This window comes from Anopheles bellator, chromosome 2 (assembly GCF_943735745.2).
Source record: "Anopheles bellator chromosome 2, idAnoBellAS_SP24_06.2, whole genome shotgun sequence".
NCBI classification, from domain to species: Eukaryota; Metazoa; Arthropoda; class Insecta; order Diptera; family Culicidae; genus Anopheles; species Anopheles bellator.
Genome location: NC_071286.1, coordinates 66,642,260 through 66,658,704, shown reverse-complemented (window position 1 = coordinate 66,658,704; position 16,445 = coordinate 66,642,260). Strand labels below are relative to the sequence as shown.

Here is a 16,445-nt window from a genome sequence, read left to right as displayed (position 1 = left end):
ACGGTCGTGTTCCAGTCCCGAATCGGATTCTTATCGTCGTAACAGTAGATACCCTTCACATTGGTCTGGTTGCTCACGGCCCCGGAGTGTTTGGCCAACTCGATCGAGTTGCTGTTGCAATAGCGCACCAGCTTTGTAAGGTAGGTGCAGTTCCAGCGGTTGTCCGTAATGCCGAGCAAGACCAGTTTGGGGAAGTTCTTCTTCATCTCGTCGTGCTGGATCGATCTCAACCGGTTGCCGTCGATGTAGAGCGTCTGCAGCTGTGTCGACGACGTCAGAATGTCCATATCGAGGTTGTTCAGGTTGTTGTACGAAAGATCGAGCCACTCGAGGGCCTCCTGCTGGGCGAATGTGCCGTGCTGTAAGTTTGAGATCGACGTGCGCTCCAAGCTGAGCACCTTCAGCTTCTTCAGCAATTCGAAGCTCTCCAACCGCAACGCACCAAGGTTGTTGTACGATAGGTCAAGCGTGGACAGCGAACTCAGCTTGCCGACGCTGTCCAGCGAGGTGATGGAGTTGTTCCCCAGGTCCAACACCTGCAGCTTCATCTCGGTAACTCGGTCACTGGTAACGTTACTGATCTGGTTGTTGTTCGCCAGCATTGTATGGATATGCGCCGAAATGTAGATCTCCTGCAGCAGGTTGTCACTGAGGATCACTTTCGTCGCGTTGACATGCTGTAAGTTCATCCGCTCGATGCTATTATTTTGCAGCGAAATTAGGCTGCGACTGACTGCGGCACCGGACGAAACCGTAAAGGCATGATCGTCCACCACACGAAGGCGATTGTTCTGCAGCAGAATAACCTCCAGGTTCAAGTTACTGCCAAACAAGCCACCGTCCAACACTTCCAGCTCGTTGCCGTCCAGATAGATACCTCGCAGGGCCTCCAGAGGTGAAAAAACCTCGACATTCAAGGTGCGCAATTTATTCCGCTCCAAGAACAGAAGCCGCAGCACGTTTAGCGAGTGGAACGCCGCGCTCTCGATGTGACTTATGCTGTTGAGCGTGAGGTTAAGCGTCATTAGATTAGACGCACCGACGAACACGAACCCTTTCAGCTCTCCAATTTGGTTCTGGGACAGGTCCAGTGATCGCAACGAACTGGCCCGATCGAGGCTGTAGCGCTCGATGTGCTTGATGTTGCAGTCGACCAACGACACGTTCTGTAGCGTGCTGAACGAATCGAACAACTTTTTCGGAACCTCCTCCATCGACGAGTTAAGGAAGGTCATTTTAGTTTTGCTATAGTAGCCTGAGTCACACTTGAACCAAAAGTCCACCGTTGGCTGAATGGTCACATTACGAAAGATGGCGCTGGTCGAATCGTACCGCGATTCACAAGTGAATCCTGCTGCCTTTGCCATGCCGGTGGCTGCAAACCTTTAAAGTAGCAACAATATTAAACTCCATTACAACGGACAGCACGCACAATACTTAGAAAATCACCATGGAAACAGTCTGCCGAACCAAACCCATTCTGCCGAAGACAATTCGTGCCTGCCTATGTCAACTCCGCGATCAGACTGATCGACAGGCCCTTTTGCAACTTCTCAACGCCTTGAGCAGCTGTGCGCTGTTTTATCGCGTACGTGGGGTGAAGATAAGGCAATTGATATTTTGTTTCCGTTCGTTTTTGCTACATTTGTATTTGGGTTCTGCTGATCCTGTTACACAGATCTCGTGCTATTGCCGGCCACACTGGGTGATTCATTGCCTCACGAGGCCTGAAATAAACAAACTGAGCTGTGTGCTGACAACTCTTGGAGGAAGGCAATCATGTTGAATGCATTGATAATTTAAAGTATTTGTGTACGGCTATGACTTATGTTTCGACTGGAGCGAGAAACATCTGTCAGCAAAGGCGGGATCGTTTGTTTCTGTTGCCGGAACGAAATGCGACCGGCAGCGTGCACATTAATATCTTGGCCAATGCAAAACCAACATATTATGTTATCAGTGCTTGCCGGGGACGCTAACACATGATTGCAGTTGGCTGTGAGATGGTAAGTCATATCAGCAGCAATGGTCGAGCGGAGCGAAGTGATTTTTTCGGCAGTACGATTATCAACGCTTGGTCCCTCTCTTTATTTAACATTTTGTTCCATTCCTTGAAAGGAAACAGTTTCAAGAAAACAACAACGCAGAGCAAACCGAAGCAATCAGAACCGATTTGCGTTAATAACTTAATGAGCTAAACCTTTTACTGTGATTTTGCTTAATAACTTACACAATTTTGATTACCGTAATGCATGCATTACTACCGATTATGTCCAACGACGTGACCCAATCTAGTGCTCCGAGCCTTTGCTCTGCTCGCCAGTTGGAGAATGGTCGTCGAATCGATTACAATTGTGAAGACTGCTTGCTACGTGGATTTTCTTCGACAAGGTGCCGTGTCTAACTTTTACAAACCCTTTTGAAACGAACCAATACGAAAACTGTTCAGAGCAAAATATTGTTGCATTTTATTGAAGTGTCTGTAAGTGAGCAGGAATGGCCCACGAAGTGCTGCCGACCGACCAACTACAGATTCGAACCCAACGACCACCACCACCCAAGGTGGAAGACTGCTCTCGGGAATCATACGTTCGATGTGTTCGTCCACTGTACCTTCTTTCGAAAGTATTCGCTCTCTGGTGTTTCACAGTGAAATGGAAGAACCATCCTCAGGCACGTCAATCGGCGTTTCGAACGTCCCGCTGGTGCGTTCTGCACTCTCTCGTGGTGCTGATGCTGTACAGCACATTCCATCTGTACACCAACTACGCGGACTCTTATGGGAAGCCGAAAGACGGCGGTGTGGCAACAGAGTCACCCGAAACGACCGCTCGTGGGGAAGTGAATTTCGTGTCCGTTGTGATCGATGTGTACAACCGTTACAGTGGACTGGTGCTGTTCTGGTTGCTTCACGCGATGGCCTTCGTTCGCCGGCGTACCATCGTCAACATTATGCATGCTGTCCAATGTATTGATGAACAGTTCCACGATCGCCTATCGATTGCTCCCGACCATGGCGCTTGGTGTAGGTAAGTAAGCGGATTATCCGATCCGATTCGTAACCGAAAAATTTGAATTCAATTTTAAAATACATAAATGGGTCAAAAAGTCATAGAAAATCCTAGAAACCTATTCTTAATTACGAAAGTTCATGAAAAATACGCGAATGCTCGGGCCATTCCGTTTGCAATTATTTTCAACGATGTTTCGGTTTCCTCTTCAACAGATTCGTTTGTTTGCACATTGCGCTCATCTTTCTGGCGATTGGCCTGTGCGAGTGGTACAATTGCGTCATGTACATTAGTGACTTTACTCCCGCCTCGGAATACTGTATCTTCCAGTGCCTGACCACGATGCTGACGAGCACGACGGTCCAGATCCAGTACGTAGCCCTCGTGCAGCTGATTAAAACTCGCCTCGCCCTGATCAGCCGCCTTCTGGTGGAGCTGGACGATTATGGGCGCGAGCAGGAAAACGCCCGCTATGCTGCCCAAGTCCGGACCATCCAAAATCACACCGGAAAGCACTGCTACACGGATTGGCCGTTGGTCGAATTACGGCTCCCGTCGATCAGTGAGTCGCTGTTCGGCGAGATAACGCCATCGTCGTCGTCGTCGTGCTTTCGGGTCGTGCCGACCGACGAACCGAGGATTAATACGAATCCCGCTGTCAAACGCAGACAGCCAACCAGTTCTGACAGCTCTAGTGAACCAGCGAGCCACCCATCAATCGCCCGCGGCGGCAACGGCGTCGAGGATCGACGGCGTTGGCACCAAATCAAGCGGCTGAAGCATAAAATAATTACGGTCGACCAGGCGCCTCCACTGGGCCGTCCGAGAAAGGCGCGCGCCGTGGCCGCGACCGAGGCAGTCGCGCCGGGAGATAAAGGAAGCCGTCTGGTCGCGCGCCAATTTCCGCTACTGGTTGCCAGCTTGATGAATTCACAATCGAAAGCCTGCGATCGCATCAGAATGAAAATAATTAATGACATTAAAAATTTATACACACATTTGCATTTATTATCGCTGAATATTAATCAGGCGTACGGGGCGCAGTTGATTTTCATTCTGATGACGCTATTCGTTACGCTAACGACGCTGCTCTACCACTGCACCATGAAGCTCCTGAGGTAAGCCACCGCGGGGGGCGATGCAGTATTTTGGGGGCCCATCAGTGAGCGAGCTGTTGATCGGCGGCCGGCGACCCGCGACGACGGCTTCAATTTCTGATGCATGCTGATGATTGGAACAATAGAGTGGCGGTCGAACATAAATACGCCGCACCGTGGAGAGCGATTGAGCGGGGGAACTGGCTACGCCTCACTATGCTTTGCTTAAGCGTGAATATTTTAATGGACGAAATGATTTCGCGTTCTCTTGCTCTCTCTCTCTTGCTATTCCCGGTCCTGGTTCTCTTTTTACTTTCGATGTGAATAATAATTTCAATGCTAAAAAATTTACGGCTGGCCGGAACCGGTTCCGAGAGCTCGAAGGCAACCTGGGAACTGTGGCAGCTCCTAAATTGGTTGGCCTGAAATTAATCAATTCCATCACTCGTCGTTCCATTGGTGGAAGATCCGAGAAGGATAACTGTTTTAATTTTATGGGCATTCAAATGGCCACACAGATTGGTTGCAAAATTAAATCGAACACGCACGACCAACGTGAGCACCACTTATGCAACCAGCACCAGTTACCATGAGCCTTAAACCCAACTTTGCTTCTGTCAATTCAAAAACTGCAGTTAATTGGGGCCACATATCAACTGAACCATGCATAAGACTGGGACTCTCAAATATTATCTGTTTCCTGGTAACCCGCCCGGATCCCGGACGGACCCAACAGGATGCTGCTGCTCGGACGCCATGCGACGTTTGAAACTTTGAGGCCACTTTTCTGGGAAGTCCTAAGCACCCTGTCGTGGATCTGCATCGCCACCGTCAGCATTCTGCGCATCTGCAGCGTATGTGATTCGACGAAAAACGAGGTAATTTCGGAAAACAACGATGCCAGACGGTGGGTCCCCTAAGCTACACCAGCCACGCACCGAACACTCACAAATTTTAACCAATGGGTGCCCGTTTTTTTCGGTTCCACTCGCCATTAGATGCGTAACCGGGTTGGTACATGTTGAACCGAAACGTTTTGCTTTGCCGCATGCCACCAGACACATGCACCGAAAAAAGCGTCACCCTAAGCTGCACCCGGGAGAACCCAGGATTCGGAACATAATTTTCATGATCCTCACCGAGAAACTTTGAAACAAACGACTCACGTGTCGATGCGATGTATGCAAAGTTATGTTAATTGACCGACACTTTACACAGGCACCGGGTGGCTGGTTGGTTGGGTCGTAACGACCGCCGGAAAATGCATCCACAGACAACATAAAACGCACTTCACTCGGTTACACTCCTGTGCAGCCTTCAGGACTGTATGCTGCATTGATCGTAGATCGTAAACAAAAAACTAATCCATCACCAAGCATTTAACTCCTCGACTGTCCGCAGACCAGCACAAATCAACTATCCCAAGCCCATTTCGACCCATTTCGACGCACACGCGAAGCACGCGATTTATGGACCTTTATGTCGTTTTATTGCACTGTCCTGGTAATAAACTTATAAGTCACCCGTGGTATGTTTTACGGCTGTCCTTTCGTTATCTATTTCAATAATAGACCAACATTAGTCTACTTTATCGATGTAGTTCGTGGAATGGGCAGTTTTAGGACGCAGTATTACATACTTGTCGTAATCTCAATTCTGATTTAAGAAATTCAATTTGTGTTCCATTAAAAATATGCGAATTGCTGTTGCGTTTGCTTCAAGCCAAGCCAGTTTCATGAATACAATTATCGATTCGGGTTGTAGCAATCACTTTGATCCGATCGAACGAAAGTGGAAATCATCCACGTTGATTGAGGATTCGATTTTTCACTGCGTCTCTCTCTTTCTCTCCATTTCTCTCGAACAACGATTGAACAACTGGCGCCTGTTCTCAAACCACATCTCATCGCGTCCACACCACCGGGGATCTTCGGCAACAAACGGAACAGGTCCGTCAAGTTGGTAGCCTCATTCACGGGCTAGGCTGGAACACGGATTGCAGTTTCACAAAATCGACGGTTGGTATTCAGTGTGTAGCATAAATTAACGCACATTCCACACGCAGCAGGCGACGACACCGAACCCGTCATACCCGACCGAGGAAAGATTTTTCCGTAGCTGTAGTGACATGTTTTATGAGCCGCAGCCACATGGGGTGAGCTTAATATCTCCGTTCTGCAGAGCGCTCGGACATTCCGGCACACCGACCAGGCCCCGGGGCGGAACTCATTTTCGGCTCGCCTTTCGGGCCCAGGACGTCCGATTGCAGTCCATTGTTTTGCAAACCGTTCACGGGACGGCCACCATCATGCCGGGCCACTCCATCGCCATCCGTTTTCGGGGTTGAGCGGTGGTGCATATGCACCACCGACGGTGCACGCGGAAGCCGACCACCGACCGTGGGTGTGGCCCCGATTCCGGGCCCGGGTAATTTGCATTAGAATGCCTGCCGAGAACGAGAACGAGTGTGTTATGAATTATGTAACGCACCACTGTTACACGTTTCCGGTAAATTGATTCAATATCCGCCACTTTGTCCGTGAGTCGCTCTCGTTCTCGCTCTCGCTCTCGTTGATCCCGTTTCAAATGGCCCACAACCGCGGAACGGTACAAGAACATGTTGTTGTGTGAGGAAGGCATCAGGCATTGCCGCCACGGACCCACTCCCCTACCAGCTAGCGAAATGAATTGTTTCACACGTGGCAGGGTGATGATTTGTGGGCTGGCCAATGCTCTAAATGCCCGACCCGGTTGCTGTAGCGAGTGTGACCGAACAGAAGGGCTGTGCCGTGTCATTCGATGTAGTACCTTATTGCTTTGCAAATTGCCCCACTGGCCCGAATTGCGACATATTGTACAGATAGTAATGAATGGAAAAGTCCGAAAAAGGGAGTTCAAAATTTGATAAGAAAACAATCGTTTGACTTTTGTTTCGTTAATTGCTCGCTCGTTTGATTTATCATCCTATGACCTTTCAGGTTCGAACGTTGTCCCTTCAATTGCTTCAGCAGCGCATCGAGTTTACTGCCGGCGGATTGTTCGCCATCGATCATGGGTTGATGTTCAATGTGAGTGTCCTCAGAATTGAATTCCCTTCCCACCGAATAATGCTTACAACAATGGAACAGTGCAACAAGTCACATTAGGAAGAGGACCCGACGTTTTTGGAATTCTCTTCAATCTACCTCTCTTTCTCCCGAACAGATCGTTGCAGCGTTGGCCACTTTTTTGCTTATCTTGGTACAGTTTGACATCGCCCAAGGAGGAGACAAATGGAAAACTTTGGAAGCTAGCGCTCGGAATGGCACAGCATTGTGAGCCTCGTTGACATACGCAACCTTCTGCCATCGATATGAACGAAAATCGGAACCAGCACCACTCAGAGCAGCAAAGGCCCATTTCGTGTTTGGCATGCTTTCTTTATGCAAACGCCAGAATTGACTCCACTTGTTGATGGAGGCGCCTAGTAGTTTATGGGGACAGACTAAACGTGACGCATGCCACATAAAGAGTATCCATACTGAATCTTAATTTATTGTCGGTCAGGGTTCCCAGTGCTATCATTAAATAGTTCGGCTTAGTATGTATGCTTTGTCAATTTTTGAATACTCATACTCAAGTTATTGGAGGCTATAATTCGCTAGAGTGAAAAATAAGAATAAAACTCTCGATGTCCGCCCGAACCATAGGAATTTCGAATTAAACCCCAGCCCACACGCTGGACTCTTCGTGGAAATTGAAGCTCCATTCTTATCCAATAATTTCATACAGCTCCTGTTTGTACCCGCCGTTTGCTCTGCGAAAGCTCTGAAATTTGCTGAATGAAGCTTATTGGAAAATATAAAACAAACCTTTGATTGAAAAAATCTGTTTGCATAAAAAATCGGACGCTTCAAACGCGTTCATAAATTATGGTCCATTTGTTTTGCATAAAGCGAATAACGAAAACGCCCACGAAGTTGTTAGTTCCGAAACGGTGGCGTACACTGACTAGCCTACCGACCAGAGGCTCATATCTCATGTGGACGTAAGACACCGAAACTGGACGCCGTTGAAGCTCGTCTTTATTAACGAACATATCCAAGTTCGCCCCACACCCCAAAATGGCGCCATGTCGAAATTGTAACTCGACGTAGCACGTCATAATTGACAATGAAATATGTATGTACGTGTGCTGAGCGGAGCCGGAGCACACCCTGCCAATGGTCGGCCCGAAAGCCACACAACTTTCACGCGCCAACCATCTTCTTGACCGGAGTATTTTCTCAATCATCGTCTCACTTAAGACTTTACCCTTTCAGCCTGCTAGCCGTTCGCGAGCATGTTCTCGGGACTAATAAATCATTTCGCAACTTTGGCACAAAAGCCCTGCTTCCGTTCGCGATAACAGACAGAGTGGGCCAGAGCCCGGAGACCATCGGGCGGCAGGAAGTGGCCGCCGTTCGCACAACTCAGTTAGCCGTTAATATCGCGGCCGTGGAGATTCATCATGGAAAAGACGGCGTAAAAATTAAAGCTATCGGTTTTCAGAACAATATAATTAATTATGTTTTATTGCTATTACTGCTACGCAGCTGGCAGGAACCGGAAGGGGCCCGTTTGGATAAACGCCAAAGCACCGAACGATTTGGTGGCGATAATCATTCCTGGTGTTTCTTGCTTCCCGGTCGTTTACAGCACAACCCGGACGTTGGGTATCTCGGGAACGTTTTAAAAGTTCTTCAGTTTCAAACCGACCAAGTGGTCCAATTTTGCTGATAATTTGATTGAATCGAGAACGGAACGGGTGAGAAAATGTCTTCCGATACTTGCACAGCGTTCAGCCAGTGTCGGCCACCCTTTTCGATGGACCCAGAGCTCTTCAATCCATTCACGGTACCAGCGGAAAACGTTCGAAAAAGTCGCTTCGTCCAATATCGTTCGATTGCCGATTACGCCTAAGGTATGCAATCCGCCGCACACCAACGTCTCAGTTTAGTTTTGAATCTGATTTTCCGAGCAGTTGCGCATGCTGAAATATAGATGGCGCTAGTAGTTGAACGCTTCGCGTGCTTCCGGCGGATTTGATTCGAAAACAACATGCACACGATAATTATGTACTCAGTTCGTTAGGGCGGCTGAATTATAAATCGCGCTCGCGTCAGGGATTAAAAGCTGGCATAAATCAGCCCGGCCCGACAGTCCAGGCGATCAACTTGCGATGAGCCTGTTCTCGCAGATGTTCGCCCAGCCCAGAAGCCGTTTATCAACGCAAACATCGCCCGATAATGGAGGTGGACACCGAAACATTGGACCGGCCGGGCTAGACCCGTTCGCTAGCCTCTCGAAGCAGTCACCCGTGGACCCTCGCTTCGGTGCAATTACTCGTGTCGTGCGCGGCCTTCCGACGATGGCTCGCATCGGTGTTCTGCGGCAGTATCTGGCCACCATTTCGGGTAGGCTGCTGCAACAGGCGTTGGTGATGAGGCTGAAAACGTGATGGCCAGTGACTTTCGTACCGAGTTAGCGTCAACTTGATGTACTAGAGATTGATGCATTTGATTTGGTATCTGGTGTAGTGTGGACTGGCTGACTGATATTTTGAAAATATTAAACATTAATTCATCATTTTGTGGTCCATCGACATCCGTATTAAAGTTGAAAAATTAAAGGGATGCCATCGTTGTGCTGGATTTCGCTCCGAGTGACGGCGAAAGCGAAAGCTCTCACAATGTTCGACATAACCAATGAAATCTGTTAGCTAATCAGCCACGCAAACCATATTAATTATCGCAGACCACATAATGTTTGCCGGGAGCCACAACGAACGACACCGATTCGCTGCCCGCGGTGCCGATCGTGATGAGTTATTACTTATCAAAACTGTCCACATGTCTCCCATGTTGCGAGATCCTGTCGGCTAGCTGCCGAGCCGGTCCCGGCAGCAGACGACCTTGGTTCAGATAAATGCGAAAGATGTCTCGCATCCGTTTGTTCCCAGCATAATTTGGCGCCGAGCATCAGCCGCGAATAAATCCAACCTCTTGCCTGCCGACCGTTCCATTCGGCGGATGCCAAAACCGTTCTGGTCACCTCCGTTCATCGTGTGTCTATTCCACCTCCTAGTGAACCTTCTTGGCGTGGGCTACGGAACGGTCAGCGGATGGACGTCCTCTGCCCTGCCCACGCTGCAGTCACCGGATGGTAGTCCGCTCGGCACGGGGCCCATCACGCAGCAGCAGGCGTCCTGGATCGGCGGTGTCCTTTGCCTGGGCGGTATCGTCGGCACGCTGGTCGGGGGTCTGTTGGTCGAGCGAGTCGGTCGCAAATGGGCGGCGTGGTTGGCCGGTTGGACACTGGTAGCCGGCTGGGTGCTGGTCATCGTAGCGGACCGGCCCGGCTATCTGATGGGAACACGGTTTCTCGGTGGCTTCGCCGGAGGCGTACAGTACGTGGCGACCCCCCTCTACGTTCCGGAGATAGCCGAAACCAGGTAGTGCCGTCGGTGGGCGCCAGGGCCGGAAGCAGCACATTAATCGGTTCTTTTGCCAACAGAATCCGAGGCGCGCTAGGATCCCTGCTCGTGCTATCCTGTTGCGTTGGCGTCCAGCTAGCGTACCTGACCGGGGCTCTGTTACCGTACGCAACCATACCCTGGATTTGCCTGTCGGTGCCCGTGGTTTTCCTCGCCGGCTTCGCGTTCATTCCGGAATCACCGTACTATCTATCAAAAATGCAACAGCACCAGGTACGGTGGTGAGCCCACCATTGTTGGCGGCGGGGAGAACCCGTTTGCCAAAACAAATAGATCTCGGGGCGCAACGAAAAAGTCCGCCTAAATCCGTTTCTATTGCATTTTGTACAGGCTGCCGAGGACTCGCTGCGCTACTTCCGAGCGGTCCGCAAGGACGGCACGGTCTTAACCACGTCGGACGGGTTCGAGCGGGAGCTGAGTCAACTCCGGAGCTTGCAGAGTGACCCGAAGGGCACCAAGCCGCACGATCCGCTTCGATGGGCAGATTTCAGTTAAAACTCCCGAATTCCTTCCCGAACGCCCGCAAACGGAAATTAAACAGATATCTCGGAATTTTCTTTTTTTTTCCCCATGTTTTCGGTTCTCGGGATCGGATTCTGCGAATGTCCTGCCGATGGAACGATGCCGTTCTGGGGCTCCTTGCCACCCACCAACACTGCCACCGAGCAGATACCAATCACGCCCGCCGGGCCTTCCTGATCTGCCTGGTCCTTATGGCCCTGAACCAGTTCTGCGGTTGCTTCTACATGATGAACTATGCGGAGTCGGTTTTCGCCAACTCCGGCGCCGGGTTCGGTCTGCCGGCCCGCTACTCCGTCATCGTCGTCGGTCTGATCCAACTTTGCGGCTGCTACACCTCAACGCTGCTGGTGGACCGCACCGGGCGCAAGGTATTTCCGGAGACGGCAGATCTTATTCGTTGATTTTTTTAAGGTGGCCATTTTTTGGGGAGGGTCTCATGTTATAAAACCTATGCGCACGCACCGGGACGTATCGACCGGTGGCCTACACTTTTTGCATAGTTACGTAAGCAACCGCATCCTTCGGGGCACATTTTAGGGGGATTGCACAATTTCTTGTCACCCCAGGAGATTAAAGAGCCCGGCACCAGCACTAATCCTTCTGGCTGCGGCCGGCAGCCACATCCTTTCGCACACTACCTGCCAAAGGAAAGGGTCGCTTTGTCCATTTCAAAGTGTTTGATTCATCATTCCGTTCCGTTCCGTTCCGATTTGGTGCCCAACGGGATGGGCTCCTTCTTCCGGCCATCGGTGTAATGTCTGGTCTAACCTTTCCCCCAAAAACCACAGCTGCTGCTGGTCATCTCGTGCACCGGAGTGGCCCTGGGGCAAACCGTATTCGCCGCCTATTGTTACGGGCAGGCTGTGATGGGCTACGATCTGACAATGGTCGCCTGGTTGCCGCTGGTGTGCTTCTCGGTTGTAATCTTCGTCGGTTCGCTGGGTGTCCTGTCGTTGCCGTTTGTGGTGCTCGGAGAAATCATGCCCCAGAAGGTGAGGATTGTCATCAAAAGGCCCGTCTAAGGCTCACGTCACGCACCGAGACCGGCCGAGTTTGCACGACTTTGCCCGCTGCCATCTAACCGTCCTCTCTGTCCCGTTCGTACAGATCAAAGGATTCGCTACCACGTTCTGCATGACCATCAATTGGACGTTTGCGTTCGTAGCGCTCAAGGTAAGCAGGAGTGCCGTTGGGCAATCAGGGACAATCTCTCCCCCCGAAGCAGGTACCCTGGACATGCCAGGGTGAACACGTCACGGAGTAGAAGTCATTTGCGGCCCACACTTATTCGCCAATTCCCATTCGGATGCCATCAATCCGGATTCCGGTTCCGGGCAAAACCGCAGCATGCAATCACCAGGGGGCAATCATCGTCCTCGGGGTCTCGTACACCATACGTGGGCTTCGCATCGCAAGCTTTTCCTTCAGACATAATCCTTTCAATCCTTAGAATGTTTAGTTAAATAATTGAAACATATTCGGTTCCGTTCTCGCTCATTGTGATATTGTTTATGCTGATTAATGGTTTCCTGTTTGCTACCGTTTTTCTTTTTCCCGGGCAGTATTTCTCCGCCATCGGGATCGTGTTCGGAATGCACGGATTGTTGTGCGTTTTTGCCATTTGCTCCCTGGTCGGAGCAGTGTTCGCCGCTTACGTAATACCGGAAACCAAAGGAAAGGACTTCGATGAAATCAGAACCATGATGGACAAGTGAGGAGAAAATTCGCATGAACAATAAACTAACGACGAGCGGACGTGACGCGAGCGGATCGAAGCTAACAAACTACCGAAGCAACGGAACACTTGAAACAACTTCATATACGAGCGAGAGATGCTCGAGCAGACGGCAAACATTAATTAATGGCGGTAATCTTTAAAATAACATCATCACCTTCGGGAAAGCAGGAAGCGCGTAGTCACGTTCCGGTGATTCATTGATTAATGCTCTGTGGGGTTGTACTGCTGCTTCCGATGTACTGCTGCTGCTGCTGCCGCCGCTGCAGACTGGATGCTGTGGACCTCGCCGGATGGCGTCTCGCCGCGCACAATTCATTGTCCACGTAATGAGCACTTAATTCGTTAAGGCGAAGCACTTTCGAGAAACGTGCCGTGAATGCTGATTCACGGCGACAGCATACAGTGACTTTCAACAACAGTGGCCTCGTGATAAGCCCTTGGGAATCGTTGTAGTTATCGGCGGGAATCGCTTAAATGGCCAGTCAATTATGAAACCAGTTCCAAAAATACAACCCCTTAGTAATATCCTAAAATAACGTGTGTCTTTCAATGTGCGCACCATGACGAAAGCGTTCGCTATCAATGCTTCGAAACTAACTTCCAGTCAATAAAAATTCAGACGGAATACAACTCTCAAAATGATCCTTAATTTACACTGGAGAACACCTGCGAATCTTGTCCTAAGCCTTGCTGGCGCGCAAAGACTATCGTTCGAAATTAACAAACTAAAGGAAGTCCTAACCAATAGATCAATTCTATCCACCCAACAATTCGAGAGCTAATTATCTGAAGTTGTTTAAATTCCAGTTTACTAAAAAAGCGTTCGCTACAAAGCTGAATTTCGATTGTAAAGCAGGAACTACAAATTCTAGTTGGCTGAATTTAATGTTGAGCTCTTGTACATAAAATGTTACCCCCCTTGTCTGACGAACTGTTCGAAGCTTTTTGATAACTCTCTAAGAATTTAATGTCTGCTGTTTTCGAAATGAGTCCAACTGAGTATCCAACAGCAACAAACGTAACATGATAAGTGTATAAAAGAGTTCATAAAAAGGAACTCAGTTTGCGGGTGAAACACCATCCGCCTCCATTATGCGGGAACTGAGACAGCAAGGTGCCCATGACGTGAAACAAAATGGAACCAGCATCGCAAAGTGCGGACAAGCAACAAACTATGATACTAGTTTGTCCTTCGTTTAATCGTTCTTCTTGTCCATTTGCGCAATGGCAGCTGCCAGGACTAAGGTCGCCCATTCAGTGGGTAGCAAGCTGTGATCAATCGCACCACAGACGGTCGCCACCAACACAAACAAACCCGCAGCAATAATCCTTCTGACCAGCAATAAACAGCAATATTTACCCAAGAGCCTGTTCGCGTGTGCAGAAGCCAAGAAGAGCCCGTCATCGGTGCCCACTGTCACGGACGCAGAAAGGCACGAAACGAGGCCACTTGATTGATGTTGATGACCGCGGCCGCACGAAGGAAGCCATATGCGGGTCACTTTGACGCTTTGACGTCGTCGGAGAGCTCGGCGAAGGAAACCGAACGGTGAGGCCAACAATGTGCATTGTAATGGGCACGACGCCGTAGAGGATCGTAACGCTCAGAGAGCGGCCCTGCGAGTGTTTCTCTCTCTCTCTCTCTCTCCTTCTCTCTGTTTGCTGAGTTCCGGAGACGGATTTAATGCGCAAGCTCGGCACTCGCAAGCGAGAATAAAATCGTAATTGCAACTTGTAACGTATTTTGAAATGAATTTCAAAAGACTATTTTTGAAATATTTTCTAGAAAAAGACACTGAAGTTCACCTATGCTGTGCGCCATTTCATCTCCGCAATTTTTAAAAACTTTTGGGGGCCACCAGCATGCTCGGTCAGGACAACCGTCGAGTGCCGTCAGCCCTCTAGCATGCAGACACTAAAAGCTGCCCCGAAAGTCGATCACACCCTTCGAGGGTTGGGGACGCACTCACGAACTGTCAAAAAATTGGGCCCCAAAAGTAATCCATCCGTAGACAAAACAAACGCGAGTGCGTAGTTGAAAAACTTTTACCGAGGGTTGGCCACCCCGAGGATGTCCTTCAACGTCCTGGTGCGCCCTGTTGCAGTGTACGCGCGCGATTTGTGTTTAATTCGGTAACAGAACGGTGTGCGATGAGTGTGAATCTCGGACACGAACGTCTTGAGACCTACTTTCGGGCGGACCCACCCCGGTGAACGTGACGCGCAAAATTACCTCTGCCGTGACTCGGTGTAGTGAGTCGTTTTTCGTTGGTGTTCCCCATTAGAGGTGAGCTTACGCCTCGGACGCACTCGGTGAATCTGTTTGCTGTCGTCGGTCATGGAGCATTCGAAACGAATCGGAACTTTTTTTAATCAAATGATTGATGATGATTGGGTCTCTGTTTTGCACTGATGCACTAAGCATCGTTCGACAGCTTTTATTGGTCACACGCCCGCATTAGGCCGGCGATGCATTCTATTTCGGTTGTCCACTTAACCCGAGCCGGAGACGGCGCTAGGTCCGGTTGTCGCCTGGGTGCTGGGACATCGTATTTTGGACAGCTGCATCGCTGCAACATTGCACATCACCGTGCCGTGCCGCATCGTTTATCGAATCTGAATGTCACCACCATCGATCATCATCGGGACCATGGGCCATTCGGGCGTGTCTTCGGTTTCATTTTCTAACCACACTCTAATTGCTAGTGATTGGATTGATAGCTTCAAATTGTGCCTCCAGACGCGCTCATGGGGATGCCCGCCCGTGGGGTTTGACGTGTCAGTGCCTGGCCCGGACCCGGGTGCGACACTCTGTAATGACCTTAGAGCGGCTCGCCGTTCAATTGACGGTCAGCTGGCCAAGCCCAGCATTAGAACGAGCGCTTTATTGATGTTGCTGCTCTGTGGTCATATGTTTCGGTTTTCCCTAAAAGGCGCGCCGAAACCCTTCTTCTTGTTGACAAGCACCGATCATGTACTGCGTAATGATAATTCCGATGTTTTTGAGTGCTCGAAGCCCGTGCCTTCGTTGATAAGGCGAATGTTACGAGTGGATTGAAAAAAAACCAACCGAGCTCCTTACTTTAGACAAGCCATTATACCATCGGCTGTTGCCGCCAATATGGTCTAATTAGCGGACCTAAACCAAGGACCTTATCAGAGCTCGCATCATTGAAAAACAGAGCTTGACTTAGAAAAACAGAACAAAAATTTCTAATAGCCCGCTCAAACTCTGTGTGATCGTTAACCTTGCCAATCAAGGCTTATGATTTATTTTTTCGCAAGAAACTCTATCAAAAGAATCCTCGGAACCGTTCCAATTAGTCACTAAGCTAATGATTAGGGTAGGACCAACCGTATTAGAACAAAACTCTAATCAAATGTCGCAGCAAAACTCTCACATCTCAAAAAAACAGTTCAACAGTTCGAATATCAACAAGTAATGAAATTGTGTTGACATATTTCATTTTCATTGATAATTATCGCGGAGCCTTTCATCATTAGATTGTTGGATGTAGGCCGCCCCTTTTTCGAGTCGTCGTACAAAAATATACGAAGACGCT

General features: G+C 49.5%; 3 protein-coding genes across 3 annotated transcripts in view; 2 read left to right on the top strand and 1 right to left on the bottom strand.

The window, feature by feature from the left end:
• LOC131207904 (toll-like receptor Tollo) overlaps positions 1-1,367 on the bottom strand; it is a 2,128-nt gene extending 761 nt beyond the window's left edge. The window contains exon 1 of the mRNA XM_058200539.1: positions 3-1,367. Coding sequence (XP_058056522.1) covers positions 3-1,367 — 1,365 coding nt within the window. The remainder of the gene's footprint in view (positions 1-2) is intronic.
• A 1,129-nt stretch (positions 1,368-2,496) lies between these two features.
• LOC131207903 (uncharacterized) lies at positions 2,497-7,426 on the top strand. The gene is made up of 6 exons (XM_058200537.1): positions 2,497-3,029; positions 3,227-4,129; positions 4,845-4,986; positions 6,058-6,126; positions 7,087-7,176; positions 7,313-7,426. The coding sequence occupies exons 1-6, from the start codon at positions 2,497-2,499 to the stop codon at positions 7,424-7,426; spliced, it is 1,851 nt and encodes a 616-aa protein (XP_058056520.1).
• A 2,005-nt stretch (positions 7,427-9,431) lies between these two features.
• On the top strand, positions 9,432-13,402 carry LOC131209246 (facilitated trehalose transporter Tret1-like). The gene is made up of 8 exons (XM_058202264.1): positions 9,432-9,543; positions 10,214-10,580; positions 10,643-10,835; positions 10,953-11,112; positions 11,292-11,512; positions 11,933-12,136; positions 12,252-12,317; positions 12,707-13,402. Exons 1-8 carry the CDS (start codon positions 9,498-9,500, stop codon positions 12,857-12,859), a joined length of 1,410 nt encoding a protein of 469 aa, XP_058058247.1. The 5' UTR covers positions 9,432-9,497; the 3' UTR covers positions 12,860-13,402.
• Positions 13,403-16,445: the final 3,043 nt, after the last annotated feature.